We start from the raw sequence: 25,338 nt of genomic DNA, 5'->3' as shown, positions 1-25,338 counted from the left end.
AATGGATAGCCAGCAGGTTCGTTTAGACTCTCTTGAGGATTTGCTAGACGTGATGGCCGTGGGAAACCCGGTTATGCAGAGAATGTTGAGTGAGAGACGAGCCGCTCTTGGAATGCCACCACGAGATCCCCAAGAGTCCGATCCAACCCGTCAACAGCCGAGCAATCCCACCAACTACTTCGACAATATGTAGTTTTTTTTTTCTGTTTGTATTATGAATTTAAATATTATTGTATGACTTTTTAAAATATGTTTTCCAATTTCATATTTCGTTTTAAAATTTAAATTATTTTAAATTCTGAATATTAAATATAAATTAAAATCTATTATATACTAATTAATAATAATATAATAAGAAACGATGTAAACTCCTCGTAAACATTACATGGAGTTTACATCGAATGTTTACGAGTGATTAACATCGAAATATTTACGAGGGTTTTACATCGAAATGTTTACGAGTGATTTACAACGAAAGTATTTACGTGTGCTTTACATCGAAATAATTACGTGGGCTTTACGACGAATATTTACGTGGCTTTTACGACGAATCCTTTCCCTGCTCTTTACGAGGAATATATTTTGTCGTAAACGTAATGAGTCGTTTACGACGAAACCTCCGTTACGACGGACGTTTAACAACGAAACGTCTTTCGACGTTAATTCGTCGTAACACCCGGTTTACGACGAATTTACAACGAATACTGTCCTAGTAAAAAATATGTTTTCTTGTAGTGTCAGTGTTAAAAAAACTGATGTTTCTTAGTTTATTCTCCTTCTGAAACAAAAAGAAAATTACTGAAATGATCATATCCAAATAATACAGTTTATTAAACTCTTAATTGTCCACAAATGTTGCGACAAAGGATCTAAAAGAAAGTCACGAATATCGTGGATCCAGGACATTTAAATCATATAAAAGAAAAATAAATAAATTACATTTAACAAAGTTTGGCTTTAAGATCCTTTCTCAGAATTTTTCCGGAAGGAGATTTGGGAATGGAGGGAACAAAGAAGACCTTGTGCAATCTCTTGTAGAATACCACCTACACATCCACAGATCAGTTACATATTCATTCTATATATAAAGCAGATGACGAAAATCACAAGTATGTATATAATCTCATTGATAAAAACCTAAGCAAATCATTGTCTTATTTCCAGTGAGATCTTTTAGGGGGATGTATTCAATTTAACATTTGATGTGATTTGATTTTTAATGGGGTTTTAGATGATTTCAATAAGTTGCAGAGATTTAAGTGACTTTTGTTAAACTACTCTAGAATATCACCTAAAACTATGGGATTTGAGTTTTAATTTTTTTAACTAAAAAATCATACTCAAACACCCTAAAATCACCTGAAAACTTTAAAACTCCACAACTTAAAATATTTTCAATAACTGTGGATTTCAGAGTACTTTAAGAAATGTCAAATTCAATAACATTGGATTTTAAATGAATTTTTAAAATTCATGTTTCAATAACAGTGAATTTGTCATTTTAATACAAATCACCTGAAACTCTCAGTTGAATACATCCCTCTAAGTTTATATATCTCCTGTTATATTTTATGATAAAAATTATTTGTAAGTTATCTAGTAGAATCGTCCTATTATGTTTTCCCCGCATATCAATCTATGAAGAAACTTCTTTTTAACCAAACAGAAAGACTAACTAAATGTGTACCTGTTTGGCTATATATTCTTTTATATCTTCTTCCGTGATAACGTTTCCATTTGATCGGACTACGAAAGCCACCGGAACTTCTCCAGCCACTTCATCTCTTTGACTGCAAGTGACCAATAAAGTTTAGAAACGGTGTCGGTTACACAACCTTACAACTCAATGCATATATTATTGTGCTACTTACGGAACAACCGCAGCATCCGCAATGGAGTGGTGATTGATGAGCAAAGCCTCTAGCTCAGCTGGAGGCACCTGTCCTTCGGTATTCCATCATTAGTTCTACAGTTTCTAAATAATCTTATTTCTATTGTAAGCAATGCGTTATATCTTTATTATATAAAGTTGAGATACCTTTTAAGTTAACCTCGACGTGTTGATATTCTTGTATTGTATTATTAGTTATGGAGGAAAAATGATAATAATATTCTGGAACTTACTTTCAAAACATGTTTTCAGATGTATTAAGACATGTTATGTTTTTAATGATGTGACGTTTGTTTTTTCAACGATTTTACCAATGCGTTGTTTTACATATAAGTGTTAAAGTTATGTTACCTATCTAATTAACATTTAAAGTCTTTTAAGAGATTTGATAAAAAAAAAAGTCTTTTAAGAGATTGATATGTTAACTGAATAAATTATGTAAAAGCGAGGAAGTAAATAATTGATATAAGTTATTTATAAATTTTGTTTTAGTTGAACACAAATATTGTCAGTGGACTTGCCTGAAAGCCTTTGAACTTGATGACCTCTTTGAGTCGATCAACAATGAATATCTCATCAGCTTCATCAACATACCCAATGTCCCCTGTGTGAAGCCAACCTTCCTCGTCAATTGTAGCTGACGTGGCTTCCGGATCGTTCAAGTACTCTGCGCGCCAAAAGTCAGATGAAACTTCAGAGCATGTTTAATGAGGTTTTTTAGGTATGATTATTAGGAGAATATAAGAATCCGTCTCTTCACTTTTAACTATAAAAACCAAGAACTGATTCTTAAAATTCTTATTTAAGAACCAGTTCTTAACTTTTTTATTTTTTTATATGAAAGTATTTTTTTTTATTTCCATAGATTTATTTTTAAAAACACTTTTGGTATTTTGAAAAAACATATATCTATCAGATTTTTTTTTTAATAATAGTTTGGAAATTATTTTTTTTTTGCCCAGGGCCCATGACACTATTGAGCCGGTCCTGACCTGGTTCTTAGTTTTTTTAGTTAAAAATTAAGAGACATGCTCTTATATTTCGCTAAGAACCTCACCCTAAAAACCCTCCATTAAACATGTTCTTATATCCTTAAACCTTAATTATGTCTGAATTGTGATGTCCTTATTACGTTTTTGAATCTTTTGTCAACTTTTCATTTCAAGAAATAGAAAAACATGTCACGTGTGTTTAAGTTATTGTAAAAGACGTGGCCATATATAGACATCATAATAAAAAAGCATGTCGCACAAATGTACATGTGATGATGCAAACCTAGTTAAAAGCTGTATATCTATAACTAAACTTTATTGTTTTCGTTGTTTGAACAATCTGTAGAAATTAAATACGTTTTCTCTTAGTATTTGGGAAACGAAAAGTAGTATTTCTTTTCTGAAGCCACTACAAAGTTTTTTTTTCGCCACTAAAAATTGGAAATGGAATTAGTTATTTTATTTCGCTATCAACGGTTAATGATGAATTGATATTCTATTAAGGCCGTTTTTCCATTGAATGTAAAACATTTATTGCACCAAATTATTTTCCAAAAAAGGAGAAAATATGAGCAGAAGACAGAAAAAATTAAAAACGAACCTTTCATGATTTGTTGACCGCGGATACAAATCTCACCAGGTTGGTTGTAACCAAGAGAGAGACGTGTCTCAAGGTGAACCACTTTAAGCTCTGCGTTTCGGACTACAGTCCCACAAGAGCCTGATTTTGACGGAGTTGGCTCTTTAGCAAACCCAAGGCTCATTGACAACACTGGTCCTGCCTCTGTCATACCATATCCCTGTTTGTCCATAATCCAGCAGTTATTGGTTACCTCATAAATTCTAAATAACTACACTTTTGGCACTATTGTACTGAATTACTAAAGACTAAATCAGTCGACCAAAGCAAGTATTGGTCGACTATACGAGTTTGCTACAATACGTAAATTTGATGTGGTATATGATATACATTTTTACATTATTTAACTTTTACAGTACCGTTTTAATTATTTTTATTTTCACATAACTTTTATTTATTTAGTTATTATTTAGGCTCATAAACTTTTCTAAGTATTGTAAAATACATCGACGTGTATCATTAACTTCTCTATATTATAAATAGTTTAGCAAATGTTAATAGTGTCTGTGTCTATGTCTATGTGTGTGTGTGTGGACGTGTGTTATAAATCAGCCCACGTCACATGACAGAGTTTTGATATCTCAGGACACGCATCTACTTTCTCTTCTACTTAATCAAATTTAATGATCGTATTACAATCTTCAGTTAAATAGCCTACAATACATAAGAAAATTATTAAAGTATCGCAATGTTGGTTGTAAACTTTAATAGCGTCTGATCACTATCAAAGTATCACTATCTTGAAGCTGTCGAAAATCTGTCCAACTAATCTTGGTTGTAATTTATTTATTAACTTCTCTAATGTTCTCATTCGTATTAATTTTTTATGTCATGTTCTAATATTTATCATTAAATTTTCTGATAAATATTTTGATTAAAATTATTTATTGACATTATTTTAAACTTACAAGTTATAATTATATATTTTGATATCATTCAAATAGAATTTTTATTTATTTATAAATATAATGACTATAGTTAATTAATTAATAATATCAAGAACTAAAATACAAATTATAGTTTTTTAGAAGAATATATTTGAAGATCATCGTTGGACCAACATTCCCTCAACTTCTTATTTTAAAGGCACTCTCACTTCAAAATAAGAGTTGTCTTTTTATTTAGTATTGTAAGATTTAACCAGTCAGTTGTATAGAATAATATCATTAAAATCAATACGATTAATTAATCTGTTTTATTATTTATATAGATAATACAAACATAAAATAGTATAACAAATCATTTTCTTATGTCGTCGATTATTAAGCTTAAAATAGCTTATTTTTGCAATCTTTGTTACTTAGTTTTTGAAATGAGCATACCTATTTTTTTGGTTATGAAGCAGATTATCATATATGTAAAAGACTTTAAAAGGGTAATTCAATAAGAAAACTAGAGACGAACTAGCAGTCCCATTGGATCAGCGACCTAAATCACACGTGTTTTTCTACCTATGTCTAAACCTAAACTACACCTGCTTTTATTACTACTATAAATAAATAAATAATTAAAAGTAGAAATATTAGGAAAATGAATACAATGCCAAATTAGCTTGGGAGCAGATGAACCGTACGTAACCGAGATTACGCCGAAGAGCTAGACGCAACCACCCTCACTCTCTTCCCATGCATTACCGTCCCTTTTTTTTTTTTGATAATTTAATTAAAAAAAACTATTAACTAATTAGCCAAATTTTCATTTTCGCAGAAATTGGTAGCTAATGAAATTGAAAAATACTTGAGAACTTAAAAAAAAAAAAGTTAAAACATGCATTGATCACGAAATGGTTCCCGCCGTATTAAACATAAAACCAACATGCAAAGTAAATATATTTACCTGGCCAAGGACGGCCTGAGGGAGACGGCGGCCTAGACTATCCTCGAGATCTTTGCCTAAGGGAGCTGCACCGGAGAGAACCAATCTAACGGAAGAGAGATCGTGAGAGTTAACAGTTGGGTTCTTGGCCAAAGCAATCACAAGCGGCGGAACAAGCGCCGCTACCGTCACCTTGTGTCTCTGTATTAGATCCAATAACGCCCCGATTTCGAATTTGTGCATCAAAAGAACCGTCGCACCTATACTTATATTACAAGTTCAATATTATATTAATTGTCTCATTCAAAAAAAAAAAAAGATTTGCATGTTTTATGTACCGGATCGGATGGAGTTGAGAAGGACGCTGTTGAGCGAGTAGATGTGGAAAAGAGGCAAAACGCAGAGTACGACGTCGTTTGGTTTCAGGTAAAGATTCGGGTTGTCTCCATCGACTTGTTGCGCGACGCTCGTGATTAAGCTCTTGTGCGTTAAAACTACTCCTTTAGGTAACCCCGTCGTGCCAGAAGAGAAAGGAAGCGCCGCGGCGTCATCACCACCGACATCAACAACATCTAGCGAGGTTGTCTCGTCGTCAGTGAGTAGTAGTGTGGAGAAAGGAAGACAATTCTCCGGGGGAGGATTCTCCTCCGTGGTGATAACGGTGAGATCTTCACCGATTCTTGTTTCTCCGTCGAGGTTTCTCAGCTTATCGACGTAATGAGAGTGAGTGATTATAAGCTTAGCTCCAGAGGATTTGACCTGTTTGTGAATCTCCTGAGAAGTGTAGAAAGGGTTCGCGGTGGTGGAGACGGCGCCGATCATGGAAGCGCCCATGAAGGAGAAGACGAACTCGGCTGAGTTTTGAAGGAGGATCATTATCACGTCGCCTTTTCGAATCCCCATTTTTTGTAGCCCGGCGGCGACTCTCCGACATATGAGGTGCGTTTCGCCGTACGTGTAGTTTTTTCCCGTGGACCCTACGATCAGACAAGGCTTGTCGGAAACAGAGGAGAGCTTTTGGAAGCAGTAAGTGTGGAGAGGGAGGTGGTTGGGGATGTCTATGTCCGGAAGCTTTGATCGGAAAATACGCGGCGGCGTAGGAGGAGCATCGGCGGGGGGAGTAGTTGTATCCACCGGTTGATGAATCTGAGGTTCTTGTAGAGTTGCAGTTATCATTGTGTAATAAAAGATAAGTGAGGAATGTGTTTTTATTTGATTTTGTTTTTGTTGTTATCTTCTTGTTTGGGAAATGAAGAAATGTGGATATATAATAGAACCAAGTGTGTGTGAGAGAAGAATGAAATAAATTAGGGAAGAAGAGGGAAGGGAAGAGAAAAGGGTTAGGTAGAGGGAATGGCTGTTAGAAGAGGAATGGAGGATTGTTTGGTAGGTTTCACTTTTTGCTATACACTGTCTTGCATGTCCTTCTCACACTCTCTTATTTCTTTCTCTTTTTCCACCATATTTAATATGTTTCATTTTTTTAATCCTGCTACATATATTATGCACATAAATAACTTACCACAAATATAATTATATGAATACGTTATGTTCATTCAATCGTATTCTGGTTTTAATTAATATTGATGTTTTTTTTTTCTAAAACCAAAATACGATTGAATGAACACATGCATTAACATACACGAAAGGTAATACTATAACTATTCTCTTAACAAAAATCAAGCTTCAGAAGTCGTGTTTCTTGTAGACATGCTACCCTTGTTCACGTGCTGAACACTTGGAAGACGTGTTTTTCCATCCAGAGGTGAGGAGTTCATATGCATATCAAAAAGGAAGAGATTGAAGATGCAGTCTGCTGAGATGATTTGTATTAGTTCGTGAAGTACTACAAAAGGTACTACAGACGTGTGTCATGGAGCTTAATGAAAGTTTGAGTTTTGTGATGTGCGTGGACTTGCTGAGCTTGGAAAATGAAAGATGATATTTGCTTGAAGACATATGGACGTTTTCCATAAAGCAAAAGGGAGTTACTTGAAGATGAAGTTTTCTACTAAAGAAAATGGAAAGTTGTCTTAAGTGTATTTGGAAGACTTGGATAACAAGTTGAAAACGTGGAGAGCAAGATCTGGTCTGCTATATAAGGAAGGACACGCCTTATGAGAAAGCCAGACCTCAGAGAAGAGATAGAGGTTTCATTGGTGTGTGTTCCTGCTTGGTGTCGAAGGACATTCTGAAGCATTGTCTGATGGAGTCCGATGTGGACTTAGTTTGGTGGCTTTGGTGTTGGCGCTTTGTGTGGTGGAGTTAGCCATCGTGTGTAGGTCGTGGTGAGCGTGTGGTGCGTTGGAGATAATGTGCTTATGGTGTCACTGTTGTGCGTTGGGTGCTGACGTACTTGGTGAAGTATTTTCGAGAAGTGGAAGATTGAAGCCTAGACTCAGGGGGAGTTTAGCACATACGGTTTCATTGAAGTGGTCTGTGAAGATTGCAGATGTAGAAGACAGTGAGCTCTGGTGAGCGGGATGAGATTTATGCATGCGTGCTTTATTCCTAATCTTTGTAGAGTACTTAGAAAATAGTGATAAACAATAATGTGTGTGTTGTACCATATAACAATTGTAGGCTGCTCTTTATTCTAAGTCAATGAAATCTGGACGAGGTCCTGAAGATGTAGGAAACGAACCCTGTTAACAAATTCTGTGTGTTTTACTTTTTGCACTTATTTTTCGTCGCCTCATCTGCACTAACACACTTTAAGCACAAAATAAGAATTTTCATAAGTGTTATCAAGACTTATCAAGCGAGACGTACTTGTAGATGCTTAAGCTCGAATAATTTTAGGGTATTCTAAAATCCTATTATGAAGACCATCCATATTTAAAAAGTCTCAATAACTCCTAGGAATTATCCCTATACCAGTTTTGAGATTTTTGAGATGAGACTTCAATTCAATACCTAACCAAGCTATAAAAATAAAAAAATTAAGATATTTGAGGCAGCAACCACCTTCTTTGCTTTCGCTATATTTTGTAAGGATAATACCCCCTCTATTTCAAAATGTAAGTAGTTTTAGTAAAAAATGATAATATTAAACTTTTGAAAAATTAGCATTTAATATATAAGTTCCACCAATAATAAAAAACATGGATTATTATATTAGTCACATAATATCTAATAAATGCAAAAGTTGTTTTGGATTATGTAAACACATTATAGTGTGAAACAAATATTTTTTTTGCCAAAATATATATTGAAACAGATGGATTATTGACTTTGGAAGTGATAAAAACTAGTCATGTGGTCTTTGATGCTTCTTTTCTGAAGTTTTGTATTTTTAAGTTATCCATCTAAGTGGTGAGATGGTAAACAAGCAAGATATATTTCTCTTTTAGCAAGTATAGGTACTCGTGTTTCAAAAAAAAGCGCTAGTATAGGCAGGCCTAAGTGCTGGTATTTAGAGCTTGATTAATCCAGATTCTTAATTTGGGGTTCTTAACTCATGATTTGACATTTTTTTATACATTTCGGCTAATAGTCGGCTCATATATATCTTATTTGAGAGATGGTTCTTAGCTTTTCTTAGTTAAAAGCTAAAACCGATTTTTAGCTGAAACTAAGAACTTCATCCTAAGAGTTCGGGTTAATCATGGCCTTAGGTTTTTTCCGTCTCTGATGACATGTTCTCCTCTACCAGACTACAGGTGCGCCTTTGCTACTTGCTTGACTTATTTTGGATCTGAGCATTTTACCCGGACCCGAAGATCCGAACCGGAACCGATCCAAAAATATAGGTTCGGGTCCGGGTCCTGGCCCATGCTAAAGTACCTATTGGATCTTTTTTTTGGACCCGCAGGTCTTGGCTAGGGTGCGGGTCCTACCCGAGACCCGTTCAGGTACCCGAAGTACCTGCAAAAAATTGTATATATTAGGTATATTTGGATGATTGAGTATATTTTTGGTATTTTGGATTTTTTTAAAAGTTTCGGGTTTTCGGGTAAAATTGTAGGTTTCAGGTAAAATTTTAGATTCTTAGAAAATATAATTCAGGTATGTTTTGGGTTTTCAGGTCTGATTTTGGATATTTTCGGGTATTTTTGCGGGTTTTCGGGTATTTTTAGAGTTTTCGGGTCCAATTCGGATATATCGAATCCTTTTCGGGTCATAAATACCCGAACCGACCCGGATCCAAAATATATCCGAAAATTATGAGTATTTTACGGGTATTGAAATTATAGACTCGAACTGATCCGGATCCGACAAGACCCGATCCAAAACCGACCCGAAAAATTATAAGTACCTATATGAGTCTAAATTTATAGAACCTGAAAGATCCGGACCCGACAAGACCCGACTTGAACCCGATCCGAGGATCCGGATGCGCATGCCTAGAATAGAGGGAGTATTCAGCAAGATTAAAAAATATTGTTAATCATGGATAGCTCATTGTGATGAAGTGAGATTTGAATTTTAACAAGGTAAGTAGAATTGTTAGAAAAAAATGCTCGAATATATATTTTTTTGAAACACAAATGCTCAAACTTAAAATATCTAATCAAATGTGTTTGCTTTCTTTATCTTACTTTCAAAGCGTGTCTTCTTATTTCCCACAAGGAAAAAAGAAAAAGAAAAAGAAAAAGAAAAGAAGGATGTGGGCGGAGATCATCTGTGGTCTCGTAATCTACAAACTCGTCCGCCGTTTCTTCCACGACGACGAGATTTCCGATGACGACACCTTCGGTTCAACTGCTCTCTTCTCCGTCGCTCACAGGTGACCCTCTCTTTTAACCCACTTTGCTGATTCCCTTCATTGGTTCTTGATTATATTGGTTACAACTGAGAGTTTGCAGACTTGAGAAGCTTTATGGTGGAAAAGCTTATGTAGGGCTTCGTATTCCAGATGCAGACACTTCTTCTAGACAGGACATCGACCTTGTCCTCCTCACTAAAGGGTAACTTCTTATCTCTCTGTTCTCTGTGATATGTGTTGACTTCATATGTTTGTTTTAGACAAGTTGTGGTCATCGGAGTCAAGAATCTATCTGGGATTGTTACGGTAACCAGCGATGGAAGCTGGGTTTGTGAAGCTGGGAAGCATCATACAACTCAGACTTACCCTGATCCTGTACGTCTGTGTAATGATTACAAAGACTATGGTTGCTGCTTTAGTAGATTATTATGAAATTAGTTTAGTGCTGATAAAACTGTTGCTTCTCGTCTCATGAACCCCTCTTTACACATTCATAGACAAGATTACATGTTTGAATTGAACGTTTAAGAAATCGCTAGCCGGCCGTTAGGCTCTATGGCCTTTTAAGCGCTTTATATATGATTATTGATTATCCGCGTGGCGCCTAGACCGATTTTTGAGCCCCTAGACCGATTTTTGAAAATTTTGATCTAGAAAAATCGTTTCGTTTAGGTCCGATTTACCGACTAGGCGGACGCCTAGATGCTGCCTAGACCGATTTTTAGAACACTTGATTCTATGCAAGAGCAAAGCTGACCTGCATCATCCATCTATGCAACTTTGTTTCTGACTCTAATAGATTTATGGTTTTTCTCAGCTGGTTGATGTCAAAAAACAAGCTTCAGTTCTTGTATCATATCTTGAACAAAGGGGGGTCACTTTACTAGAAGGAAATCCGTCTTGCAAAGTTGTAATTCCCAATCCTAACTTTCGGTATATACTGTTATCTTTGCGACAGTCTGTATTTACATGTTTACAAACATCAATACTAGTTGCAGACCCTTTTGAAGCCTGTGGGCGTGTGACTATTTTACCCCCTAAATATACTATTATTCTTTTGGTAAACTTGTGTTTATTTCAGTACAACGCATGCGTTTCCGAGTGAGGAGGTAATTACCTACGAAGAGTGGAAACATCTGAAACCAGTATCAAGGAGCACACTCTCTGGTTGGGTTAAAGGCGCATTTTGCACAGGAAAAGAGATGCATGAATCTTCGCATCAAAAACTTAACTTCATCCTTGCCACTGCACCAATGTGGGATAGGTCAGAAAGAGAGATTTGGTTCTCCTGGATAAATTAGTTCTGGTCGGAGAGTTTTCTTTTTTTTTTTTTTTAAAAAGGTTTGATTGTGATGCAGGGTGGAGCTTAAAGGTAGCAAGATTGTGTTAGGAGAGTTCCTTGAGTTCAAAGGAAAGCAGGAAGATACTTTGGCTCTGAAACAGATCAAGAGATCAAAAGTTGACCGTATCTCTATTCAGCAAACAAGCATGCTTGGATTCGGTAACTTTCTCTTTCTTTAAAGTTCAAAACAAAATTCATTTTCTTCTTCCATTTGCTTATATGTTTTACATTTTTAAAATCTTAATTTTTTTTTAAATTCGTGTTTGCAGCCCCGTCGAGGTTGCAGGTTCGTTACTCGTATAGGGACTACAGAAGTGAAGGGAGATCAGGATCAGAGTCGAAGGAAGTGACTGTAAGGTCGAGCACCGAGGTTTTGTTCCAGCCGCGAGACTCCACAAAGATTAAGAAATTCAAGCTCTCGTCCTTCCTCTCCATTTCACTAAGTGCCTAACTGTTCCATTAGAAAGACAGCAGAGAAAAGTTGTTTACACATATAAATTACATCTGAATTGAGTTTGTTAATAAGAGATATAACAACCTGTTTATGGAAAATCTATTTTTTTCTGGTTTATTGTTATTACTTGACGTTTTACACCAATCTTTCATGCCAAAGAGGCTGCACTGCTTTAAAAGTACAGTACACTAGCCTTATCTCATCAGTCTTATAAACTGTGGACTAAGTGAGGAACAATCAAACTGATCTCAAGTCCTTCCCTAAATTGTACTAGATGCCTGGATTCATCATAGAGACCAAAAAGAAAAGAATTTCAGAAAACCTACTTTGTTTTTGTTTTTGTTTTGTTTTTTAATTCTCACTTTAATAAACACCTTACAAGGCAATTTCACTTAGTTGTTTAATCCTTCATTGGAAAATTATCACAATTGAGAAAGGAACTGTTTCAATCATTTGTAAAGATCAGAAGTACTCTTACACACAACAAAACTCATCGAAGCAAGCTTCAAGCTAAACAATTCACTCTGGCTGTGTACAACCCTGAAGGTGGTCCAAAGACAGTAACCACGCAATGTCACAAGCCAATTATTTCATTCCACGAGGTGAACACTATGGTACATGAGATTATTTACATGATGTTTATAGAAATTTAAAACACAGGCATAATGAAAGAGTTCAGTCGTCATATGAAATGTGAGGGCTGGTGACACAACCAGGTGCATTAGGATCCTCTGCACCGCAGCAATCGTAGAACTTGGCTGCATATGGTGGATCTTCTGGTCCCAATTCATAGTACCTTCATTTGTCAATACCATCTTAATCAGGACAAGTGATGCCAGATAATAGTCTAGCGAATTATCCAACTAAAGACAACGCAACTCATATTTATCTTACTTACGACAAACACACAAGGAATCAGATTAATACCCATTTGACCCTAATGATGAAACACATAGATCAACTTCCAAAACTCTTTCAACTGATCGAGAACAAGAGAATCAGTGTAACTAATTCGTCAAGCTGTTTTGGGATTTAAAAATTTCCATCAAACAAAGCGGCTTTAGGGTTTTCAGGGGACAAAACCTTTTCTGGTCATCATGGCGACGACAAACGAAGAAGGAAGGATGAAAACGGCAAGATGAAGCGTTGTTCGAGGAGTCTCTGTAGCTTCCCTTGCACCTCCGGCACAACTTCTCCTCCATCTCCTTCGTCTTTCTCTCCATCTCCATTCTCGATCAACAACTCTTCCGACTCAATTCTAAATTTTCTTTTTTTTTGTCTCTACAACTCAAATGGACCCGGACCCGGTTCCGGTTAGGCTTATTAATTTCGGTTTATTCGGTGTTTTGTTTTACACCGACACCGAGTCAATACTCGGGTCAACCCGAGTGTCTCTCTATCTCTCATATATTATTTATTAGTTAACTAATTTATACTCAAGATTCATCACCTCCCCTCCTCCTTCGTCGCTCCAAATCTATGGTTTCCTAATTTAGTCCAATCAAAAGAAACAAACAAAATAATTCTCAAAAGAAAAACAGAGAAAAATCCGTTGGTTCGCTCTCCCCAAGCATTACCACCTCGAACTCTTCATTTTCCCGGTAACGAGTTTTCATGTTTCCTCGACACTGATTAGCATTTACATGATTCTGCTTCATCACGATCTGACCTTTCTGAAAAAAATGCTTTAGCGTAATGAGATAGATAGAGAGATCTGATATTTACTTTGCGAATGAAATCTAAAACGCAGATCCAAACCACACAAATGACAATGAGCAACGGATCAACCGAGAACAAACCACCATTCAGGATCTTCGTCGGTTACGATCCGCGCGAAGAACTCGCCTACCAAGTCTGCCGCCACTCCATCACCAAGCGATCTTCAATCCCCGTATCGATCACTCCCATCGTCCAATCAGATCTCAGAAAGGCCGGCCTCTACTGGCGAGAAAGAATTCCCCTCGAGAGCACCGAGTTCTCCTTCACCCGCTTCCTCACCCCGCACCTCTCCAACTACCAAGGCTGGGCCATGTTCGTCGACTGCGACTTCCTCTACCTCGCCGACATCAAGCAGCTCGTCGATCTCATCGACGACAAATACGCAATCATGTGCGTTCAGCACGATTACACTCCCAAAGAGACGACCAAGATGGACGGCGCGGTGCAGACCGTGTACCCGAGGAAGAACTGGTCCTCCATGGTGCTTTACAACTGCGGACACCCGAAGAACAGGGCCCTGGATCCTGAGACTGTGAATACTCAGACGGGTGCCTTCCTCCATAGGTTCCAGTGGCTGGAGGATGAGGAGATTGGGTCTGTTCCTTTTGTTTGGAACTTTCTTGAAGGGCATAACTGTGTTGTTGAGGGCGATCCCCATACGAAGCCTAAGGCCGTGCATTATACTCGCGGTGGGCCTTGGTTTGATGCTTGGAAGGATTGCGAGTTTGCTGATCTCTGGCTCGCTGAGATGGATGAGTACGTCAAAGAGAAGAACAAGAAAGAGGCCGATTAGTTTTTGGCTTTAGCCCCAGTGATGATCCACTCTGCATTTTTTTATTTTCTCATTAAATCGTTTGCAACACTAATACCAATATTGAGGCCATATGAAATAATATCATATTCGTTTATTTGTTTTGTACCTTTGAATGACATTTTTATTTGTAATTGAATGCAGCATCTTATTTTTATAACTGACCTTCGGTAGCACTTTTTTTAATTGGTTTATGATAATCATTAGCTCAACATGTTTGAAACAAAGATTGATCGAGAAATTTTCAATAGCAACCAAACCCATGGGAGGAGACAGTTTTGTGTAATTTGGATGATAACAAGTTATAGTTTTTATACAAAACTTATCAGAATACAACATTTGGTATAAGTTCAGCATAACCAAGTTCAAATAATATCACAAAAGTAAAACAGGAAAAGAAAACTTGTAACAACTGAAAAATACAAATACAGATCAACGCGTGCAAGAACCACTAATTAATGGGCCTAGCTTCTGAAGCCCACTGCTTAACTGCCCGTAATGGGCCTGATCCACGAAAGCCGGTCGCTTTAGACTTGTTGGTTATCGGAGAGAAACAAAATCGGCTTCATTAATCTAAAATAGCTCTAGAGAGGTTAGGGTTCCTTTCCTTACACGCTCCTTCCTCCTACTTTGGGGTCAATTTTACTTATCGATTTTTCGCGTGATTTATAGTTCTCAGGCTTGACGATCTGTAACTATGGCGGCAGAGCAGAAGGCGACGACTGAAGAAGTAAAGATGGATCTGTTCGAGGACGACGATGAGTTCGAGGAGTTTGAAATTAACGAAGGTGATATTTCTTTCTTAATTAGCTTTTAATTCTTCGATTTTGGCTTCTGGATAATCAGATTCAGCGCGTATCTGTATTGTATGTGTAGATCTGATGTGTAGTATATGGTAGAAGGGAGAATCTGGTTCCTAGCTTAGAAGAATTGATAAACATAGTTCTCTTGTGGAATGAGGCTTGAGATGTCTTTGGTTTCTCTGTGGTTATGCTCGTTGACAGCTTCGCCTCTAAAGATCTTTTTATATATATATATATATATATATTTGAGCAGATTGGGTTGAGAAAGAGGAAGTGAAGGAAGTAGGCCAGCAGTGGGAAGATGACTGGGATGATGATGATGTCAATGACGACTTCTCGCTTCAGTTGAGGAAGGAACTCGAGTCTGATAAGAAATGAATGAGCAGCTCTCAAGATTAAGATTGTTATTTTGAATTGCATCCTTTGTTTTAATTGTTGCTTCTACTTTACAACCCTTTGCACATTTTTACTCTTGGATGCAAATTCCTCCCTATCTTTTAAGATGATGAATCTTATGAGCTAAATAGATGTTTTGTGTTTTACGTGGCATCGTTATGGATTCTCGATTTTACTCTTTCCATTACTAATCTGACATTTTGGTTTTCTCCGACTACCTTCTAGGGTTGTTTCTAGCTGTTTCGTGTTCTTGTCTGGGCAATCAGTTTGCTTTTGAGGTGTGAGCAGTCTTCTAGTTTTTGCAGGCGATTTTCGAAAACCAATCGTATGGTCATAGCGGTTTGGTTTTGGTAGCTTAGATAGACTGGGAGCTTTCTTGAGACAGACATAAACCTTAATCCTTTGCTTAATAAAGTTCTTTGGATGGCATTTTAGAATCATGGTGACAACTCAATTCTCTCAGGTTGGTTAGTAGTCTGGTTAATTGTCTTTTAGGTTCTTGTGTAAACCACAGGCTTAAAGTTCTGGCTCTGATGTTTAGACTTGTTGTAATCACACCCGAACATGAGTTTGTAATGTGAGTTTGAAAATAAAATCTCAGATGACAAAAGATAACACTAGAATCGAAAAGATTCATAAAAGCAGCAATAAAGGAAAATAACCAACAGACTTTGAAATCACTTTTTATCTTTCTACTTCAACGGCCAAACATAAAACATGTCTTGTGGGTTTTTTACTCAAAACTTCTAAGAAAGAGTGTGAGCAAATTTGGGGGGAGAAAACGGACAAAAAACCACCCAAGGTAAAGTAAGTAGCTTGCTGCTGCATTCAGCATGCGCTAGCAACTTCTGCAACGCCGTTTTGTGATATCTCTTCAACTACTTCTGGTATCATACTACTAGTCTCTTTGGTTTCCTTAGGCTCGTCTTTTGGTGTGGCTTTTTTGTCACTGGCAGCCAAAGCCTGCTGAAAGATAAACAATCTCCATCAGATATTATCTTAAGACAAGGCACCACATAAGAGTTTTAATTTTTTAACCTGTTTCTTATACTCCTGGTGCTTCTTTTTTCCCTCTTTGATTATCTTTTCACGACTCTCGTAGAAGACAAAATCATCGAGTATGCATGTCTTGCTCTCATGTTCCTTGAAAATCTTGATTACTTTGACCCCTTGCTCTACCTTTACCTGCACATTTAAAATCCTCAGAGCCCAAATTTAAACTTCACATGACCGGGGAAGTAGAAGAAAAGGACCAGATTCTAACCTCTTGTGTATCACGGCTATTAGTAACAGGCTTGTTCTCATTATTCTCGAGAGTGATATGCCTCAAGGAACTATTAGGGATATCTTTAACGATGTGCCACTTAACAGGGAAGCAACCAACCCACTTGTCCTGCTGCCAGTATTCCACCGTCTGGTTGAAATCAACTGGTCCCACCATCTCCGCTAATCCAACAAACTGCCCACTTGTGTTTACCTGTTCAAAAAATCATTCATTTTAATCAGATCGGAACAAAATCAAAATCCAAAAAGTCTTTTTTGCCATATTCACTTACAGAGAAGATGAGAAAAACAGGGCATGACTTGTCTTTAGCTTCATTATAAGCAGCATTAAGCTTCTTGTTACCATTGGGAGTGCTGGACCACACATTATACTTGATGCTTTTGTGAACATCATCTTCACTGTACGATTTGATCACAAAGAGCTTCGCATTGGAGTAGTAGCTATCAGAGAAATTTTCCTTGTTGTACTCCTTTGAATCTGGAAGAGACACATCTTCCGGCGGCGCTGCTTTAACAGTCTCAGGCTGCCCGGTCTTGAAGCCCTTGGCTCTTGGCCCTCTGTTCAGCTCGTTTAACCACTCGGCATTCTCTTTGCCATAGAGCCCGTAACCCTTTGTCTTGTATCCATTGTTGAACGCGTACCAGTTTGGAGTATACTTGTAAGTGCCATAACCATAAGTGTCATATCCATATCCATATCCACTCATGTAACTGTAAGGTCCATACATTGAGTACATGCTGTCCATGCTAGATCGTCCCTGATGCCATTAGATAAAATACAAATCATGAACCAATAAAATAAATAAAGTTGGTTATTATGGAGACAGGTCAAGAAGATACCAGGTAGGGAGTGTTGTTGGTGGTCTTTCCAGAAGCATACGTCATGTCATAACCATATCTCGGGTACTGATACGCTTGAGGATAGTAGTAGCTACCATAAGAGCCTTTTTGAGCAGAGTAGTTGTTGTAACCAAGTTTCTTCTTGGTTGAGAAGCCGTTGTTACTGTTTCCGCCATACACATCCTGCTGCAATTATGAAATGGGATTATTACTATTTTGTCCCTAAAATCTAAAATCAACTCGAGAGAGAGAGAGAGAGAGATGAGTGAATGAATGATACCTTATTATTCCCAGTGTTGTCAGTGACTTTGGCCATGGTTTCTTGATCAATTGACAGATTCTGCAGCAAATCTGCAGCTTCTGATATTACAAAAAAAAAAAGGTAATGAAGGAATAACAATCAAGACATCAGATCTACTCTAGAATCAACAGAGAGTGGAGGGAAAGGGCTCTTTCTTGCAAGTAAACCCTCTGAAAATGAAAATGAAAATGAAAATAAATTACAAGGGAGAGAAGCTAGGAATCAAACGTAAGAAAGGATACGATCGGAAGGAGAAATGGAAGTAGCCATGGCTGTCTCTGCTTTGTATCTGCGGCGGAAACTTGGAAGTGAAGAGGAAACAGCAAAAACCCTAGCAAAATTTGCGGCTCGTGTTTATTATGTTTTTCACTTTTTATAATGACCGCTTTATTTTCCATACTTGTAAGGGTTAATGACTTGAATATACAAATTATGTGTTGAAATTAGATATGTGTGTAAATTTTTAATTAATTTACGAATTTGTAGATTGCGTAAAAAGACAACTTTAACCTCGAGAGACACTTAACTCCTAGGCCTGGCATTGGGTCGGGTTCGGGTCGGGTCATTGCGGGTCCGGATCCTTCGGATTTAAAAGTTTAGGATCTGACAGGGTAATTTAAAATTCTCGGTTCGGGGTCGGTCCGGGTCTTCTCGGGTTCGGGTTGGGTCGGGTCGGGTCTTAGATAGTTAGATCCAATAAGACAATTAGAATTTGTCGATTCGGATTCGGTTCGGTTACGAATCGGGTTCGGTGGGTCATGTTGGATCCAACCCAAAAAAATACCTAAAACACACAGAAAATATCTGAAAATATTTAAATACTAAAAAAATATGAGAAATTTTATATAAAATCTGATGCAAAGACATAAAAAAATATCCAAAATTTTATCTCATTATCCCAATTATATTTTTGAAAATCTAAATTTTTATCCAAACCTAAAACTATACCCAAAAACTAAAATTTGAAACTTAAAAAAATATCTATAATACCAAAAATTAACTGAAGCATCCATATATACCTAATATATACTAGAAGTTTCGGGTTTTCGGGTATCCCACTCGGGTCTCGGGTTCGGGTCGGGTCGGGTCCAAGACCCGCGGGTCCAAGACGCGCGGGTCCTTAACAACAAGACCCAATAGGGTAAAAGGATCAGATGGGTTTCAGATCGGGTCAGGATTTTTCGGACCGGTTTCGGGTCAGATCTTGGGGTCGGGGTAAAATTCCCCAGCACCTCAGTTGGGCAGATTTTGAGCAGTTAAATTGAGAGAAAGATATTTGGTTGATGTTAGTTTTTTGCATATTGAAGTTTTGAATGTATGGATAATAATACTAAATGATACGTGTGAGATTCAATAGTAATAAGATAAGTGTCATTCATTACTACACGTAAGAGATATTCATATCACCAAATAATACGACCAAATGAGTATTCTTTGGTCTAACCTTAACTACTAAGACAACAGAAAAAAAACTTTACCAGTGATGCAATGTCTTCTGGTTGGAGTCCCTGACCTAGTTCAACACATTTATTCTTAGGCCATGCAGTAATATGGCCAACATCTTCCTTAATGGTGCACATGTTTCTCGTAGATCTCCAGACGTAAGCTTCTGGTCCAGTAGCAGAATCAACCAAGACTTTAACATCCGTAGGGTTTAATAGACTGTCATTCACTATATCATATGGGTTGGAAGAGATAATACGTCCCTCACCAATGTTTCCATCTTCATCGGCCCAATCAATAATAAGACACCTCTTCAATGATTTTTTGTTCACACTCTGTTACGTAGTCATGAGTTAAAATGTGACATTGAGAAGTTGTAAACAAATCATTGATGTAATGTTAATAACTTACTCTAGCAGATGAGTTTTCACCCACTTCATTTTCTTCTCCGACCTAGGTTTTCACTTTGGCAAGTTCAGCTTTTAACTGATCCACCGTTTCCTGTAGTTCAATTTGCTTCTCTTGCATTTCAGATGTAGTCTTGTTCTTCAATTGGAAGCAAGCTAATTTTGTCTTACACATATTTCTGCCCATTAACGACCAGGATTATCAGATCCTAACAGTTGGACTAGTGTATCCTCATCTCTATCTTTAGCACATGATGGATTAGCACCATTAACAAGCTCAGTTGCCTTTTGCTTCACATCAGAAAACAATCTTCTCAGCCGTATTTGTGTTGATAGGAGTTCCATCTTTTCTGGTACGTGACTTGACCCAAATTTTAAGCCTTGTCACCCCAGAAGAGTTTTCAGAACTATTTTTCTAAAAAATAACAGCAAGAAATATTGTATATCTTAATATCATCAACTAACCACTTAAAAGGAAACAACATGAAGAACATAAAAGAAATATTGTATGTCTTAATACTCTCCCCAAGCTGGAGCCACATCTCGTACGAACTTTGTAGCCCCTCTCTCGTAAGCATGATCAACTCTATGGTTAAGAATCAAAAGGAAAAGCAAATAGACAACTTAATTAAGTCTCAAAAACCTACTGAAAAGTAACATATATGATTGAATTCATTTCTTGCTAAGATGCACCCATGCTTTGTCCTGTATGTTCTCACCTGAATTGAAACCTTTACTAACATAAAGAAGCAATTCAAAGTAAAATCAATCAAATTCAGAACACATAGCTCAAAACATATCCGTAGATGATATCTCGATATATATAGACTCTCAATTCAAGCAAACAACTACGAAATCAATGTCAATCATGTAAAAGCAAACACAAAATCAAACATGCAAACACAAAATCAAACAATACAACTACGAAACATGATTAAGAGAAAGCAAACACGAAATAGAAAGAATTGAAGCAAGGATACATAAGCTCGATTTGAGCTCAATACCGAGTCATACATCGCAATTGAAGCAAGATTGCCTTCGGTGATGGAAATGGCGATGAATTTACGGTTGGGATAAGGGAATTAGGGTTTCGGATTTGTAGAATCGATCTCACTTTTTTTAAGGGTTCTAAGAGAAAAGAATGAAATGAGAGATATGAGAGAGGGGAAATTAGATCGAAGAGGGAAAATGCAAGATGAGAGAGGCAACTTTTCTGATTTTCACTAAGTGTGTCGCGAAAAATTAGATTTTAGCTTCCCGCTTACTAAAAATTTACCATAGCGTTAATCTAGTCCTGTTATAGAGTATGGAAATTTTATACGCATCTACGATAGCAGATCAGTAAAATGAGCTATCGTACTGTGCTATTTTTTCCTTTTTGACAATGTGGACTTTTTTGTAGTGAAAAACTTATTAGTGTGTCCTCAATAAGATATGGATATGTAAGAAAACATGCCAACTAAGAGCAAATTAGACATTGACAGACAAGATCACAAAGCATCAAAACATCGTGGTTAGGCTATTAAGTCAGATATAACCCACAAAAATCAAAGTATATAATGGAGATGGAAATTTTGAACACCCTTTTTGATTCGAACAAATAGAAACAAGAAAAATAAAATAATAGAAAAATCAAAGCATTGTGCTTGGCTCTTAAAGCCTAGAATACGAAGATGAGATCCAACTATACTCCCAACTTATACGTTGCGTTCACCACCAAAACAAAGAAGAAGGGCAAAACTTTATTCCTCACCGATTTCGCTACTTATGACTCTGCTTAGGGCGACACCGGCTCCTCAGATGAACATACTCACTCAGGCTGATCTCTTATCCCTTCCCACCGGTTCACGTGAGTGCTACGATGACGATCTCGACAGATCTAAACGATTTTCTTAGCTTTGGATATAGAAGGTATGTCTCGAGGATGGTGAAAAGAGGTGATGGTCTCAACGTAGACATGAAATCTGACAGAGATTCGGCCTGTCACGTGAGAATCAAAGAATCTACAAGCAGAGCAGACACCATCTTCCATTACGCTTCCTCTCAAACAGAAGTGTGATAGATCCAGACATTTTTTTAGGGAAATTGTACTACATATACATAAAAATTTATTTTATTAGGTAAATGGGCATGGTATTGTGTAATTTTCATAATTCCAAGAATGACTTCATTGCTTCTTGCAGGCATAACCCTACAAAACCTCCTACCTCTTTAGTCATCTTTTTTTTCTTTCTGTTTCTGTTTCTGTTTCTCCCTTCTTTTTGATAAATTCTAACTTTCTCTAAAAAAAACTTCCACAAAACTGGATCCCCTCTCATATTCCTCTTCTATATGTGCAACCCAAAATATATCTAAATTTATGTCTCCTGTCCTCACTGCGAAACCAAGCTTCCCCGTTGTGAAAAGACAAATCCGAGAGCGCGCCACCGTCTTCTCCAAGCCACGACCACCAAACTCCGCCACCGAACTCTCCGTCATGCTTTGTAAATCAGGCAGCATTCAGCTCTGACCATCGACGACCTCCACCGGACTTTGATTCAACACCGCGTGGTTTTTTTTCCAAGTCACCTCCTCGCCGTGATCAACTCACCGTCGTGGCCGTGCTCATCGTCGGAATCAAGCTCGCTGTCAGATTCTGCAAAGAGAAAGCACGGTTCTCTCCAATGGTGGAGTTTAGAATATTTGCACATCTGGCCCTTGATCTTTTGGCTACTTACTCTTTGACCCCAACACTATTGATTGGGCAGGAATGTCCGCGTGAATTAACTCCTGAACTTTCGATTGTGCAGTTTAACCCAAGTGAATATTTCCAAATTGCAGTCTTATTCCCTGAATTCTCCTCTTCTTTCGTTTCGTCCCGGATGTCCTTGATTTCAAATGAATAACCCGCGATTTTTCCCCAAACTTTTCAAATGTGCACTTTAAACCCTATGATATGCAAATGAACACTCTAATGCAATATATACACTTAATATTAAGCTCAAAACACTAATATGATTAAGCAATAAATTCTAAAAACTATTAAAATAATGAGATATCACTACTATAGGATAAGAGCATATGCACTTGAACATCATATCAAAAGAATATGTAATGGTTTATACATATTATTTACAGCCGGTTATTGAATAGTTTATTCGGTTATACAAAAAATTCATGGATTTACATACAATAATCGCTTTATTTGGTCATTTTACAGTAGTAATTTTGTATTTTATATAATATCTGAAGACGTAATTATTGCTACTAACCTGTACAAAGCCCACATAACAATATTTTTCATATTTTGTCGTCATATTCTATCGTTATTATACCCAGATACGTAAGCTTTATATCCGGATTTCACATAATTAGAATCGAAATAAATCTTGTTAATATAATATACATCTGGTTACACGAACAAAACTTTTCATAATTTATTACAGTTATATAGTCAACACAACATATCACTCACCTTTACGATTTCCAAGTATATAGATGGAAGCTTGTGAGATACAAAATATCACATTTTTAGCGTTCGAAATGAATATGGTTATACGAGTTGGCGTAATATGTATGTGTCAGTCTTAATCTTCTTTTGTGCACAACGTGAATGTTAATCAGATATTAAATTTGGAATACCCTAAATTCAAATGCTAGACCCAAACCCTAAATCAAACTCCAAAGCTTAGCCGCTATATAGGTTTGGGTTTAAGGTTCACAGTTTGGATTTAGGGTCTAGAATTTACATTTAGGGTATAGGGTTTGGGATTAGAGTTTACGGTTTGGATTTATGGTGTAGGATTTGTTTTACGGTATACGGTTTGAGTTTAGGATCTAGGATTTAAGTTTATGTCATATGATTTGGGTTTAGGGTTTACAGTTTGGGTTTATGGTCTACAATTTAGGTTTAAGGTTATACGGTTTGGGTTTATGGTCTAGTATTTGGGTTTAGATTTAAGATTTGGGAGGGTTTGAGTTTAAAGTTTACGGTTTGGGTTTATGGTCTAGTATTTGGGTTTAGATTTAAGATTTGGGAGGGTTTGAGTTTAAAGTTTACGGTTTGGGTTTATGGTGTAAGATTTGGGTTTACGGTATACGGTTTGGGGTTTGGGTCTAGGATTTTGATTTAGAGTATATGATTTTGGTTTATAGTTTACTGTTTGGATTTATGGTCTAGGATTTATATTTAAGGTTATACGGGTTGGGTTAGGGTGTAGTAATGGGATTTAGGGTATACGATTTGGGTTTATGGTCCGAGTAATATATTATAGTGCATTTAATGTTATTTAGCATCTCAATTAGTTCTTTTTAATCACTTTAGATTGCATCTAGGTGTCTACATTGCATATATCTGTCCATTTATGTGCATAAGGGTTTGGAGTGTCCAATTAAAAGATTTAGGCGACGTTAGAAGGTTATTTCTGCAAATCAGAAACAGTTGGGGCCAAGACGAAATAAGAAGAAAATACAGGGATCAATGATGAAAAAGACAGACTACACGCGGGTCTATATTGTCACAATTAAAAGCTAAGGGGCTAAATTAAAGATGTTTCTGCGCTTTAGAAAATCATGGACCGTTTTGTAAAGAAGTAGAAGTTAAGGGACCTGTCTGGAAAATATTCTAAAATCCACCAATGAAAACAACGAGCTTTCTCTTTGTGTAATCTGAGGCTGATTCTGACGATGGCGATGGCGGAGACCACGGCTTGGAGATGAGAGCATGGCGCAGAGGAAGAAGCGACATCAGTAGCTGAAATCTATCACACCAATTCGTGACGCCGAGAATGGAGCCGCGACGAAGACTTGACGCCATGGAAAAACATGTGGGTGTCATAAAAAGACAAAATAACCGGCAACGGGTAAATCAAATAGTTTCCAACCTCAACTAGAGGTTACTTATGTAATTTTCTCATTTTCTATCACATGGATCGCAAATTTATTTTAAAATATGCACATTTTACCAATTTCTATTCAAAATTTGTATATTCACCTAATTAACCATTTTTTATAGGTTCAAAAACAAAGGAAGAGAGAAGAAGATGACAATAATAATGGAGTTTTGACAAATTTATTGCACTTTCTAACATAAAGATTTGCGTAAACTAGATAGCTATAGGATCTTCATTAATATTCGGGAGAATTGCCAAGTGTGACTCAAAACTTGGAGTCAAACCCAAAACAATACCCCAACTTGGGTCAAAGGCAAAAGTAACCTAAAAGGCTATTGAAATTACAACTATCCCCTTGTGACCAAACAAAAAAACGGAATTTTTTTTACGTTTCTACCCCTCGCAAGTCGTCTGTTTAGACGACTTGAAAATAAGTCGTCCAGACGACTTAACTTAAAGTCGTCTGGACAGTTAGTCTTAAACATAATTTAAAAATTTTGTAAAAAATATTTTGATAAGTGAAAAATGGGAATTATGTAATTAACATATGTCTTAGGAGGTATAAATTAAGATATAACAAATTTCAATTGTTTTCAGCATAGATGAGTGAAAGTAGTGAGT

The 25,338-nt window shown here is 36.9% G+C and overlaps 6 protein-coding genes across 10 annotated transcripts; 3 read left to right on the top strand and 3 right to left on the bottom strand.

Moving 5' to 3' along the window:
- Positions 1 to 810: 810 nt before the first annotated feature.
- On the bottom strand, positions 811 to 6,706 carry LOC106296384 (4-coumarate--CoA ligase 3). The gene is made up of 7 exons (XM_013732510.1): positions 5,677 to 6,706; positions 5,360 to 5,598; positions 3,485 to 3,683; positions 2,413 to 2,558; positions 1,872 to 1,939; positions 1,688 to 1,790; positions 811 to 1,046 (listed from the first exon to the last, which is right to left on the bottom strand). Exons 1-7 carry the CDS (start codon positions 6,512 to 6,514, stop codon positions 942 to 944), a joined length of 1,698 nt encoding a protein of 565 aa, XP_013587964.1. The 5' UTR covers positions 6,515 to 6,706; the 3' UTR covers positions 811 to 941.
- Positions 6,707 to 9,859: 3,153 nt separating this feature from the next.
- LOC106298375 lies at positions 9,860 to 11,968 on the top strand. 2 transcript variants are annotated; one of them, XM_013734486.1, is made up of 7 exons: positions 9,860 to 10,067; positions 10,147 to 10,248; positions 10,307 to 10,421; positions 10,864 to 10,979; positions 11,128 to 11,310; positions 11,405 to 11,547; positions 11,658 to 11,968. In XM_013734486.1, exons 1-7 carry the CDS (start codon positions 9,946 to 9,948, stop codon positions 11,837 to 11,839), a joined length of 963 nt encoding a protein of 320 aa, XP_013589940.1. In that variant the 5' UTR covers positions 9,860 to 9,945; the 3' UTR covers positions 11,840 to 11,968. The 2 variants fall into 2 exon arrangements, with proteins under 2 accessions (XP_013589940.1, XP_013589941.1); XM_013734487.1 differs by having other exon boundaries at positions 9,915 to 10,067; positions 10,173 to 10,248; positions 11,658 to 11,950.
- Positions 11,969 to 12,332: 364 nt separating this feature from the next.
- Positions 12,333 to 13,156, bottom strand: LOC106296635. Its single transcript, XM_013732817.1, has 2 exons — positions 12,926 to 13,156; positions 12,333 to 12,638 (listed from the first exon to the last, which is right to left on the bottom strand). Exons 1-2 carry the CDS (start codon positions 13,069 to 13,071, stop codon positions 12,518 to 12,520), a joined length of 267 nt encoding a protein of 88 aa, XP_013588271.1. The 5' UTR covers positions 13,072 to 13,156; the 3' UTR covers positions 12,333 to 12,517.
- A 110-nt stretch (positions 13,157 to 13,266) lies between these two features.
- LOC106296634 (protein CDI-like) lies at positions 13,267 to 14,503 on the top strand. The gene is made up of 2 exons (XM_013732816.1): positions 13,267 to 13,443; positions 13,593 to 14,503. Exon 2 carries the CDS (start codon positions 13,608 to 13,610, stop codon positions 14,352 to 14,354), a length of 747 nt encoding a protein of 248 aa, XP_013588270.1. The 5' UTR covers positions 13,267 to 13,443; positions 13,593 to 13,607; the 3' UTR covers positions 14,355 to 14,503.
- A 401-nt stretch (positions 14,504 to 14,904) lies between these two features.
- Positions 14,905 to 15,703, top strand: LOC106298815 (probable 26S proteasome complex subunit sem1-1). The gene is made up of 3 exons (XM_013734953.1): positions 14,905 to 14,964; positions 15,045 to 15,160; positions 15,429 to 15,703. Exons 2-3 carry the CDS (start codon positions 15,070 to 15,072, stop codon positions 15,551 to 15,553), a joined length of 216 nt encoding a protein of 71 aa, XP_013590407.1. The 5' UTR covers positions 14,905 to 14,964; positions 15,045 to 15,069; the 3' UTR covers positions 15,554 to 15,703.
- A 521-nt stretch (positions 15,704 to 16,224) lies between these two features.
- Positions 16,225 to 18,367, bottom strand: LOC106296246 (YTH domain-containing family protein 2-like). 4 transcript variants are annotated; one of them, XM_013732335.1, is made up of 7 exons: positions 18,239 to 18,367; positions 17,976 to 18,052; positions 17,696 to 17,881; positions 17,128 to 17,613; positions 16,836 to 17,048; positions 16,610 to 16,756; positions 16,225 to 16,537 (listed from the first exon to the last, which is right to left on the bottom strand). In XM_013732335.1, the coding sequence occupies exons 1-7, from the start codon at positions 18,264 to 18,266 to the stop codon at positions 16,400 to 16,402; spliced, it is 1,275 nt and encodes a 424-aa protein (XP_013587789.1). In that variant the 5' UTR covers positions 18,267 to 18,367; the 3' UTR covers positions 16,225 to 16,399. The 4 variants fall into 4 exon arrangements, with proteins under 4 accessions (XP_013587789.1, XP_013587788.1, XP_013587785.1 ...); XM_013732334.1 differs by having other exon boundaries at positions 16,225 to 16,534; positions 17,976 to 18,055; positions 18,239 to 18,362; XM_013732331.1 differs by having other exon boundaries at positions 17,976 to 18,055; positions 18,239 to 18,361.
- Positions 18,368 to 25,338: the final 6,971 nt, after the last annotated feature.

Source organism: Brassica oleracea, chromosome C6 (genome assembly GCF_000695525.1).
Source record: "Brassica oleracea var. oleracea cultivar TO1000 chromosome C6, BOL, whole genome shotgun sequence".
NCBI classification, from domain to species: Eukaryota; Viridiplantae; Streptophyta; class Magnoliopsida; order Brassicales; family Brassicaceae; genus Brassica; species Brassica oleracea.
This window is presented reverse-complemented; position numbering and strand designations above follow the sequence as displayed.